General features: G+C 46.1%; 1 protein-coding gene across 1 annotated transcript in view; it reads left to right on the top strand.

Moving 5' to 3' along the window:
• The first annotated feature begins 1,089 nt into the window (after positions 1-1,089).
• Positions 1,090-12,787, top strand: part of LOC310783880 (ras GTPase-activating protein 1-like) — a 43,163-nt gene continuing 31,465 nt past the window's right edge. Inside the window, exon 1 of the mRNA XM_083644786.1 lies at positions 1,090-2,252. Coding sequence (XP_083500912.1) covers positions 1,729-2,252 — 524 coding nt within the window. The 5' untranslated portion in view covers positions 1,090-1,728. The remainder of the gene's footprint in view (positions 2,253-12,787) is intronic.

Raw genomic sequence — 12,787 nt, 5'->3', positions numbered from 1 at the left:
AAGTAGACTATGGGGCATAATCAATCAAATTAAAATGGGATGCTTTGTTCAAACAATTGATTTATGTCAGCAAATGTCCACTGATAACACTCCTGATGCTTGACACTATGCTCATTTTTAACACTATTATCTTATATTTACATAAAAGATGTGCTTAATTGATGCTCTGTCCAGTCTTCACCCACAACACAATTTTGGAGACTTTCCCCCCATGCTGCACATTTTAATTTGTGTGCTCAAAAAGAGATGCTTAATGGAAAAATGGAGATGATGAGGATCCATTTCTCCTCCATGAGGATTTTCTTTTATTCCTCCCCCCCTTTTTTGGGGACATTTTCCCTTTATTACAGGACAGTATAGGCAGATGAGAAAGGTGGGGAGAGAGAGGGATAACATGCGGCAAAGGACCATGGGTCGGATTCTGAACCCAGGTCAGCCGCACAAAGGACCAGGTGAGCCACCGGGCTTTTCTACAGAATTCTGTTGTGGCATAGGCCAATCTTTTTCATGTTCTCAGTTTCTGCTCCAGACAATGATTGCTGTGCCCATAAATGATCAGACAACCCAAAAAGACGGAATGTTCTTAGAGTAGAAGGGGGGAAGGGGGGGGGGGGGGGGGGGGAGGATGAACATTAGATCATTTAGATATTAACCGGAATCAATTTGGACAGCAGAGAAATTGGCCAAAGTGTCTTCGAGCAAAGCACAGAACCCTTGCCAGCTCCAGGGTGTTGTTCTGCAGCTGACCCTGACCTCTGACCCCCTGTGGAGGGGGGCAAGTGAAAAACAAATTAGCCTTCAATCAATCTCAGCAGAAGTCTTATTATCCATAGAGAAATCAGCCCGTAGGCACATATAGGTTAGAATTTTTATAATTCAATTATGTTTAATTGAGCTAGGAAAAATTCGGATCAAAGTCCCACTCTCCAGGATACAGATGTCAGATCTCATGGATTGCACCAGTGCAGCTCGCTCGGTGTTCACTTGGCTCGGTCTGCTGGTGACTGGAGACTCGAGGAGTGGGAGAGGGAGGGGAGAGAGAGCAGCACAGCAGCGGGCAAGCCACCAGCCCCGAAACCCAGAAATAAAGGCGAACATAGCTTGGTACGCAAGAAAAGAATACTTTGCTTTATTATGGTGGTTCGCATACACCAGCGGACCGTTCCGGGGGTTTAGGTGATAAAGCTGGATCGTTTGCGGGGGGACTACCTGCGGCGGTCGGGAACTCAAAAGGAAACAAAACAACAACAGTGGAAAAAGAAGACGGGGATTACACACAGCAGTGACAATAAAACAACACTCCCCGACAAGTGGACTGGTGCTGAAGGAGAAGACCGAACTGGGAAAACGGGAAATTATCGGTGATTTGTTTCCCCATTTGGGTGTTATACATGTTCGTTTCCAAATATAATTTCTAGATTGACTTTAAACTCAGGAAACAATGAAGACATAGCGAACAAGTACTCATCAAGTGTCTCGAAGCTGCTAGCCGTCCCGCTAGCTTGGCTACCCCGCAGCTAGCGAGTGTGAGGCAGCGCCTGCTAACGTTAGTGCAGCCAAATAAGCTAAGTTAGCTTGTCGGCTAACGTTAGCTGGCTAGCTAAACGCATTTTGGAGAAACTTTTAGTGTTGTTTTCCCGTAACCCAAACAGTGAAGGAGTACTGCGAGACTAGAGGGGAAGGGCAGGTTCCCTTCTGGACTTTTCCCCCTCTACGCATTTCCCTAACATGATGGCTGCGGAGGTCAGCAGTGAGGATACGGGCTCGGTCACGACAGGGACAGGGGTGGCAGGCGGAGGAGGCCCAGAGACGGCCCCCTACTATCCCAAGTCCACCAGAGTGCGAGTCACCGATCTGGGACAAGGAACAGCGCCAACCCTCCGCCAAAATTCAAACACTTCTCCGGACTCGCCCCCCGATATGAGCATGTTGTGTCTGGGAGCAGAAATGACCGCAGCAGGGAGTGGCGGAGGAGGGGGAGGCGGTGGACAGTCAGTTTCCCAAGGAACAAGCTCAGGGACCGTGGGCGGCGTGTGCTGTTCTCCCACCTCGGAGGGTCCAGGTAGTCGGGTTTCACCCACATCGACAGGCCCGGACGGGACCACCGCAGGCTTCGCCCCACTGCCGCCTCCTCCTCCGCCCCCTCCAGGCTACGGGGGACTAGGCACCGTGGATGAAAGCGACATGCAAGATGGACCGGAATACGAGGAAGAGGAGGTGGTGTTCCCCCTCTCAGCACCGCCCACGAACCAGTGAGTACAGTACCATGGAGCATTGTGTCTTGTTCATTGACACCTGGAAACTGTACTGTCTGTGCGTTCACATCCTTCCCGCTGTCATTCACTTTACTTGTGCCTGAATTTCGGTTCAATTTGTTGTCTTCCACAGAGTAAACATGCACTATCATCAGCTATGTATCAGCAGTTAACAGGCACACACATCCCACAGTTAACCCAAGTAATGTGGACAGAGTTCATTCCATTTAAATCCTTGAAAGTTCGTGAATTTGAGGGGGGGGGGGTGATCAAGCCCTTGAAAGTTTTTTGAAACAGACATACATAGACATGGGTCATTGAAAATGCGTGGCTGCATTTATATATTTTGTGCAAGAATAGAAATGGAAGTTCTTTTGTTTTTTTCTTTGAACACATCACAGCTAAAAGGTGTTCACACATTCTCAAGCCTATCTCTCCTTTAATTGTTGTCTGTGAGCTTCTGTAAAGTCTGCTAGTTCTCATTATCAACAAATCTCAGTGTGAGTAATTAACCTTGATCCGTGTCTCAAACTATGCTGTGTTGGGCCCTTGAATTTGACAGAATTGTACATGGAATGTCCTTGAAATTGGTGTTTAAGAAGGTGTGTGAATCCTGCCTGTGTGGATTATCATAACCAATAAGGAAACAACAATTGACACCATTAGACTGGAGCCTGGCGATGAAAATAATCACCACCATCCCTTTTTCTCTGAATCATTTTGAATAAAATCTCTCTACCAGTGAAGCAGTTTCATATTGGCATCATGAACCACACAGTGAGCAATGATGCTTCTCCATGAAGGTAAGCAGAATGCTTTGTTGGCTGACTTGTTGTGACAGGTATAGTGTCACACACCATAAAAACACCTGTCAGTATGTCACTGCAAGTCTGCCACAGTATTTTTTTTTTTTTTTTTTTTTTTTACTGTTATCTTTTTCTGTTATTGAAATAGAACTGGCCTAGACATCGGGGTCAAGGCCTTGTTTGTATCCTATATTTGAAAATTACTTCTCTAAATTGTATACTAATTTGGACGTCAGCACTGTTGCCTCACAGCAAGAAGGTCTCAGGTTTGAACCCCGGTCCGTCCCAGGTCCTTTCTGTGTGGAGTTTGCATGTTCTTCCCATGTTTGTGTGGGTTCCCTCCGGGTTCATCTCCAGTTTCCTCCCACCATCAAAGACATGTGTTAGGGTTAATACTCCTGTCAGTGTGTGTGTGTGTGAGGGACTGGCAATGTTAGGGTTAACTTAATACTCCTGTCAGTCAGTACATTTACATGCACTTAAAATTATTGCGTTAGTCCGCCTAAAACCTGACTTTTGAAATGCATGTAAACATGTTAGCTCGACTGAAATCGAAGTTATAAAAGTCTGACTACACACCCAGATAATCTGATTTAGAGTCGATTTACTCCTGCATGTATACAGGCCAGTCGGAATGGAACTGGACGAGGCGATCAGTGCATGCGCTAAAGTTCCCTGCCAGGCTTTGATCCGGAAGTCGAACGCATAAAATGTAAACAGAGGGTGCATCTCAAAAGAGGGTGCATCTCAAAAGAGGGTGCATCTCAAAAGTAGAGCGTACATCATCAAAGACGATGGGATTTCAAGCAAGATTGCCTCTTCTGAATATTGTGACATTGTGGCATTTTTCAGACAGAAAGAAATTAAACTTGTTCAAGACCCGTCTCTGTCTCAGCAACACACTCTCGCGAGATTTGGCAACAGGAACTTATGTTAGCGGCCAGGGAGCGATTAACTAAAGCTAAATGTGAAGTTTGTTGATGTAGTAGCTAATCTGTGGCTAGAAAAAATATTTTGTTAATGGAATATCTTAGTTTCAACTGTATTGAGCTAACAAGGGGCAGCTTTGTGTATATGTGTGGTTTATGTGGAGTTTGGAATCTATCACGATCTCTATTTCAAGTTAGCTTGAAATGTCAAGTCAGCACTAACCCCGCCTGCTTGAAGAAGAAAACAAGCGGGGGGGGGGGGGGGGGGGGGGGGGGGGGGAACGAGACTTGGGGAGAATCGATTTCCCAGCCGTGCTTCTTGTATACAGGGACAAGGACAGTAGTCTGAGTAAATAGCCTAATCAAGCTATAACCATAGCTCGACTTAACTGTGCATGTAAACGTACTGAGTGTGTGTGAGAGGCACAGAGTTGGTCAGTGCTGGGAGGAGTTCTCACAGTCACATAGCATTGTAAAGCCTAACAATGGAGAAGTCCAGTTGGGCTCATCTGCTCTGAGAAGGACGACCACCTAATATGTATAGAGATTTTATCAATACATGCTATAGAGGCTATGTGCACACAAGCACATGTCCCAACCTGTGTGTATAGCTGTGCGTGTGTGTACTCCTCTTGTAGTACAGTAGGCTAAATAAGGCCCTCCCATTTGTTACAGTCTCATTAGAGAAGTGCTGAGCTTTGTCATTTCTGGCCCTCATACTGTGAGATATGGAAGTGGCCGGGCCTGGAGTGTGGATTCAGCTCTTATTTTAGGAGCCACCCTATATCTCCCTGTCAGATTACGGAGGAAGGGGGAAGGCCAGCAGCATTTCACCATTCTTGCCTCTACTGGTAATGAACAACCTAATGGAATTAGCCGCCTTGGAATCCGACTTCTCCTGCATATAGCACCACTTTAGACACACTAATAGTTGTTTTTCTCCAAAGGAATAGAGCTCTTAACTGGTTGCCTTTGTACTCCTGTATTTCTACTCGCAGCGTTGCCAGTTGAGGCAGTGGCACAGTTGTCACTTGTGCATGAATGGCATTGATTTCCTTTGGTCTTGCTTGTTTCACAATGAGAGACTTGTAGTCAGATGTTTATCTGGCACATGCACCATCACACATAACCTTGCACACTGCCTGGTGAGAGTCAAATGAGTCGACTCATTCTGGGACACTTTACTCAACAGAGTTGTGCAACACAACACAAGGTCTTCCTCTCTATCTATATTGGGTTTGTGGTTTTGGTGATTTGGTTCTGGTGGTGACTAGCGCACCGCAAAGCTGGACCATATTTTCTCCAAAGTTTGTTTATTGTTATCCTAAGCCTACACTGTGTGTGACAGTAGCTGTCAGAAATGGGATCTAACCTTATGGACATTCCCGTTGGAATTGGTCCACACAGCAATGAAGAATATAATCATTTAGGACAAGAGGATATTGACAGAACGGCTATATTGATTATGTGCCATTCTCTCCACCTTTAGGAATATTTGTTCAGATGCAAGGGTACCTGATTCTTTCATGTGAATCACCTGGTAGAACGCGTACCACAAAGGCTTAGTCCTTCGCGTGGCCGACCCGGGTTCGAATCCGACCCGTGGTCCTTCGCTGCATGCCATCCCCTCTCTCTCCCCACCTTTACTGTCTGCCTACTATCCTATATAATAAAGGCAAAATGCCCGAAAAATAATTGAAAACAAAAACAAAACATTGTCAGATATTTAGTACACATTAAACAACAAACCTCAGGTCACGAGGAACAAGAGATGGTCATGTTCAGCCAAATGCTTAGCATCATGCTAAGTGTGTGTGTTTGTCATGAGAACACCTGCCATTGGCAATATCAGCCAGGGCAGGCACAGGCTTTCTCAGAGCCGCACACTGGCTTCATTCATCCCCTTGTCTGGCAGTGCTATGGACGCCTCTGGAGGACAGACACGTTACAGGGACACCGCCCTTGTCTTGTAATGGTGACCCAGTTAAGACGAGGGTCCCCCGCCCCCCCCCCCCCCCCCCCCCTTCAGGATGTCCCACTGATCCACTCTCATACTCATACACAGGTCTGTTAACTGAACTGTCTGAGAGGTTCCTGTCTGAACCACTAGTGCTGTCCCTTATACCACTTTCATACGACCAACGACCATGTCAACCAGGGTTGCACCAGGTTTACTTGACCCATGTTCAAGCTTCTTTTGTCAGTTCACTCAAATACCTTTTTTACATCAAAAGTACCACTATTAAAAAATTGTTACCCAGGAAAGCAGCAGGGGGTGATGGGTTTTTTAACTTTTAGATTGCATGGTCAACCCGTTAAGTTTCTCCACGGCAGCGGGGGCTCTCTTCCCCCCTCCTCCATGAGCAGTTTACTCACATGGCTGCCCAGCGCTCAGCGTCAGCCCGGCCACAACAAAAAGGAAACTTCCGGTTAAAACTTTCAAAAATAATGCCATTTAAACATGTAAATAGCCTTACTACATGTTGGAGGAGAAAAAGGTGTGTCAACAAACGAAGCAGCAAACACTGTATCAAAAATATTTGTGATTTTAAGATTACATATGGAGTGAAACTGTGGCTGTAAAGCATTACTCAAAATTAACATTCATGTTAACATTACAATAAGGGTTTTATTTTGAAAGCACTAAAACAAGTAATTAGTTCATAAAGTTGCTAAAGCATAGTGCGAACAACAGTGCTGTTTGTGTGTTCATTGTCGTTTTCTTCTTCTTTTGTTTTGATTGGCGGTTGGCAACCAGCTTGCAGGTGTTGAGTGTGTCTTGAGATGGAAAAGGAAATGTAATGAAAATAAAGCAATCAAAATCCTGGGGGCCATTTTTACCCCTTGATCACGGTTTTTAGGGGCATTCTGAGATTTCTTGGGGGCATTTTTGCCCATGCTAATTTCCTACAGTGTTTAAAGGGCCCATATTTTGCTAATATAATGTATTATTATTTTATTGTTGGCCTCCACTAGAGTAACTTATTGCATCAGTCATAGTTTAAAAAACTCAGTTTATCTTGTACTGGCTCTCACTGCCCCCTTCAGTTCACCCTCTGTCTGAAACGCTCTGTTTTTAGGTCCTGTCCCTGAACCCCCACCCTCCGGAAAATACTCCAGGTGGGCAGCGCGAGGAGTTTTTGCGTTTGCAAACTTCTGCCCAGAGAGCTATAGCGCTGTAGAAGCGAGACTGTCTGTCTGTCTGTCTGTCTCACTATCTATCTATCTATCTATCTAGATAAGATAGATAAGATAGATAGATAGATAGTCATGCATAACAGAAACAGACAGGCGATCTCTGCTATGGCTACTAAATTTGGTAGTTGTAAAACAATTATATCAACGAGCAACGGATTGTCAAAACGAATTTGACCATCGGTGAAAAACGTGACTTGGACATAAAGCAAGCTATCAATTGATTTATCAACATCCCCCTAGCTATCTACAGCTCCGCTAGGCCCGGGCTGCACCCGGAGATTTCCTTCGGTGGCTGGCCAAGCAGGGATTCTATTACCACGGCCTGCCATAACGTTACACCCTGCCCGGGGAGCTTCACACTAGCTAATGTAGCTAGTTAGCTAACTTCCCAAATGCTTGTGACTATAGTGTGCCTCTCCTAGCAAAGGCTACACGGACCAAACCAAAATGAGGACTTGGAGAAGTCAGCAAGTTGGACTAACGTTACAAGTTCTGAAAATATGTGCCTTTCGTCATTCATCGGTTGTTCATATGTCTATAAGGCAGCTGTGCTGCTAGGCTAACATTGCTAGTGCTAACGTTACCCAGCCGGTAAGTAACGTTAGCGCTTCCTAGCAGCACATTGGACCGATGCTGGAATGAGACACATATTTTCAGAACTTACCACTTCAGTCCTACATCCTGGCTCACTTCCATGTCGTCTCCTTGTTTTTGCGGTCTGGAATCCGTTATTCCATGAGACTACGTCCCAGACAGCCAGGCTAGAGAGAGCCTGGTGAGTGGTGACGCGGGTTAGAACAGGGAAGAGAGGGGAAGGGTGGGAGCTAGCGTGCGCGCGCTGCGCGCCGGCCGGCGGCAACGCTTTGTTGCCAGGGTAACAAGTCCTTACTGACGTCACAAAAATTATGGTTCTCGCACAAAATCGCCATAAATCCATGTCATCTCGTCTACGAGAGTTCATAGGCGCGAGGGGTGGTTCATGGGGGTAACATTAAAACACTTTCACATATTTATTTGAAGCTTAGCCCATGTTTAATATGACCATCCAAGATTGTAACAACATATATATGATACAAAATTAAGAAATGCATAATATGGCCCCTTTAACAACGATATGAAAGATATCATGATACATTGTTGCGATACCAAACAAGAACGACATTGGCTCATTTAGAGTGATACAATTACAGGCAAAGTAAAGTCCCACTGATTGTCACACAATGTGTGAAATTTGTTCTCCACATTTGACCCATCCCCTGGGGGAGCGGTGAGCGGCAGCGTGAGCCGCGCTCGGGAATCATATGGTGATCTAACCCCCCAATTCCAACCCTTTGATGCTGTCAGGGAGGGAGGCAAATGGGTCCCATTTTTATAGTCTTTGGTATGACTCGGCCGGGGATCGAACTCACGACCTCCCAGTCTCAGGGCGGACACTCAGACCACGAGGCCACTGAGCTGGTTACAAGGTTACAGGCAGCCATCCTGCAAGAAAGAGAACTGCTAGTTGTGTACGAGTACAATGCAGATTCGCCGCAGTCTTGGCATCAGTGCCTACAGCTGATGTTGGCCAAGAAGGCAGTGCAGTTAACCTCATGGCCACATTTATTTTGCCATTATATCATCTCTGCACTATAGGGAATAAAAAAAAATATGTAATTTGAGCAACTTTTGCCCCGACTGTCAAAACAATTTGAGCATTTACCAAATTTTGGGGGCACTTAAAAAAATATTAATTAGTGCATAAAGTTGCTAAAGCGTAGCGTGAACAACAGTGCTGTTTGGGTGAGTGTGTTGTGTTCTTTGTCGTCGTCTTCTGGCAACCAGCTTGCAGGTGCCGAGCGTGTGTTAAGCCCCTGTTTGAGATGGAAATGGGAGTTAAATTAATTGAATGAAAATAAAGATCAAAATCTTGGGGGCCACTTTTGCCGCTCGATCATGATTTTTCCATAATCATTTTCCCCCTTGCCCCTGGCTAAATTCCTACACTGCATCTCTGTAATAATATGTCATATGTAAGCCTGGTGGATTCGCGCACATTTGTTCACTGTTCTTGTGATATCTGTATGAGATTGCTATTGGCAGCTGTCAGTGTTACATTCACAGTCGACTATCACTGAGTGATTCTGAATTTGACCCTGTCCACTCAGCTGTGTTGCTAACTGTGTTGCTAGCTGTGTTGCTAGCTGTGTTTGCCTTGTGTGATCGGGCTCTAACACTGAGCTTGTATTCCTCTGTGTGGTGTTAGCAGGGTGTTAGCACGCTGCAAAATGCCGCTTGGGAGAGTGATGGTGGAAAGCAGAGTCCTTCTGTCTGCTCCTCCACAAGTGTGACTGTCAAGACTAAACTTAGCACTTTTGCCGAATGCGATAGAGCGAAGGTTTGTGCGTGAGAGAGAGAGACGAACAGCAGTGGCATTCACACCTCTGTACAGTAGTGTCTCATTCATAAACAATGCCTGCAGCAGCACTGGGATCAGTATTTCACACTACCGATAGCTTAACGAAGAGGAGAGAGAGCAAAGACGTCAGGTGGCCCTCACAGCGTTCGTTTCCAGCGGACTTGGAAAGCAGCGGCCCAGTGCTTGAGCTTAAACAAACGGCACGCTGGGAAAACGACTCGTTGATTTTGAGTTTCCACGAAGATTAGAGAGGATTTTGAGTCGTAAATGGTTTCCCTGAGGAGGCGGCGGCAGGGGGAAGGGGAAAAAGAGGTTAAGAACTTGGATTTGAAGATCAGTGGCTGTGTGTGAATGAGTTTGCCAGACTTAGCGGTTAATTGTGGAAACATCTCTAACTGAAGTTTTAATTGAGCACCCACACTGCCTAATTGGCTTTTGTGAGCGGTGGATCATGTCACATAGCCTAACTAGGTTATTCTCTGGCACAGACTCCTCCCACTAGCCAAATGACAACGCTTTTATAACAATGCAGGGTATTATTAATGGGATTGCCTCGGTCATTACACAGATTTGATGACTGGTGAGCCCGGCAATTAGAATTAGGCCTGTAATTTCCTGACCCAAGCTTTTGAAATTGCTGCAATACCAGTTGAAAAAGCCATATAGACTACTGTATTATTATGAAAGAAACAGTGTTTTTCGCCTTGTTGTACGTACACCCAACACCCCCCACCCATAATGACAAAGGATGCACACGCTTACTAGTAAATATAATTTTCTTTGTAGGCTACATCGTTATAGAAGTACGAGATGTTGTGGTTGGTTGGTGACTAGACCCTTTGATTGGTCAGTGTGTGGTCACACTTGTATTAGTGTAGTAGGCTCTGTGCTGTGCATTGATAAGGCATAGCCTACGGTTTCCATGCATTTTCCACGTGTTACGCAATGTCCTGTCATGCCCCTCCAATACCCACACTGCCCTGCCTTTTCTCTCCTGCATCCTGTTTTCAACACTTGTGAGCCACTCATTGTGGCCTCTACAGGATCCTCAGAAGCATTTCTCTTGGCTTTGACAATACATCAAGCTTTTGGATTGGGAGGATTTTTCACATTGTTCTGGTGCATTGAATAATGGGTTTGCTACTATATCAAGTCTGTAACTGTTGAAGCAAGCCCCGCGTTAGGCTTGAGCACTACAGTACAACGAGCATCATTTCCTGCCCAACTAAGGATAATAACCACATTACTGTGTACACTGTTGTTACTGCGTTGTTACCTTGCTAAAAGAGCAGCCTTGAGTTGAGTACTTATGAGCTAAGCCTAGTTTTGCACATTTCCATTATACAGTGGAGTAGTCCGCTTATATTGATCACAGTTATAGTGATAAACCGCTTATATTGATCAAAAAGCTTGGTCCCGAATCATTCCTACTATACACATGCTGTTTAAATAATATGCTTTATAGTGATCAATACTCCGCTTACAGTGATCAATTTGGGCCTTGTCCCACCTGAGAACAATGGATTTTTTTTTTTAACTACAGTAGTTGTATTATTTTCTTTACTTACAAACTGCCAAAAATGAGCCAACGAGAGGCCTAACTTATTGTATGGATTTTTAAAGTCAATACCATTCCTTTACTTCATATGTACTGTATTCATGTGATACATATACGAATGTCAATTAGATGGTAATCTGCATGAGGAATAAAGAAAAGGGAAAAAAATCTGTTATAATGATCATCCGCTTACAGTGATCAATCTGACCCGTCCCCAAGGTGATCGTTATCTGAGGAGTGCACTGTATTGAGATATACTTGCTGTCAAGTTCAAGTTTACAGAACAGGGGCAACCCTCAGGGCCCTTTGCTCTCATTAGTCCGCTTTCAATTAGATCAGACAGGAAATGATTGCTTTAATTCTGCAGGAAGAGAATGTTCTTCTCTCAGAGTCCCTGCTTGTAGAAATCAAAAGCTCTGGGGTAATATGTATCCTATGAGGATGATAGTGAGGCCTGTTCTCAGTGATGTAACAATGTTATTTCAGGGAGTCTGATTCACAGCGGGAACGTCTAGATGTGGGCTTTGGTCCCTGTGTGTCTGGCTGGGAAATAGAATGGTGATGGCAGGGTAGCATTCAGGCGGAGGGAGGCTGAAGATGCTCGGACGGCCCTCTCCCATCTGTACGTGCCAAGCCTGTCGTGTGTGCTGTCACTATTGCCCTGACGGAGGTAACACGCTGTGACAGCCTGACGGAGGTAACACGCTGTGACAGTCTGACGGAGGTAACACGCTGTGACAGCCTGACGGAGGTAACACACTGTGACAGCCTGACGGAGGTAACACACGCTGTGACAGTCTGACGGAGGTAACACGCTGTGACAGCCTGACGGAGGTAACACGCTGTGACAGTCTGACGGAGGTAACACGCTGTGACAGTCTGACGGAGGTAACACGCTGTGACAGCCTGACGGAGGTAACACGCTGTGACAGCCTGACGGAGGTAACACACTGTGACAGCCTGACGGAGGTAACACACTGTGACAGCCTGACGGAGGTAACACGCTGTGACAGTCTGACGGAGGTAACACGCTGTGACAGCCTGACGGAGGTAACACGCTGTGACAGCCTGACGGAGGTAACACGCTGTGACAGCCTGACGGAGGTAACACGCTGTGACAGCCTGACGGAGGTAACACACTGTGACAGCCTGACGGAGGTAACACGCTGTGACAGCCTGACGGAGGTAACACGCTGTGACAGCCTGACGGAGGTAACACGCTGTGACAGCCTGACGGAGGTAACACACTGTGACAGCCTGACGGAGGTAACACACTGTGACAGCCTGACGGAGGTAACACACTGTGACAGCCTGACGGAGGTAACACACTGTGACAGCCTGACGGAGGTAACACACTGTGACAGCCTGACGGAGGTAACACGCTGTGACAGCCTGACGGAGGTAACACGCTGTGACAGTCTGACGGAGGTAACACGCTGTGACAGCCTGACGGAGGTAACACGCTGTGACAGCCTGACGGAGGTAACACGCTGTGACAGCCTGACGGAGGTAACACGCTGTGACAGCCTGACGGAGGTAACACACTGTGACAGCCTGACGGAGGTAACACGCTGTGACAGCCTGACGGAGGTAACACGCTGTGACAGCCTGACGGAGGTAACACACTGTGACAGCCTGACGGA

This window comes from Poromitra crassiceps, assembly GCF_964638095.1.
Source record: "Poromitra crassiceps genome assembly, chromosome: 10".
NCBI classification, from domain to species: Eukaryota; Metazoa; Chordata; class Actinopteri; order Beryciformes; family Melamphaidae; genus Poromitra; species Poromitra crassiceps.
This window is presented reverse-complemented; position numbering and strand designations above follow the sequence as displayed.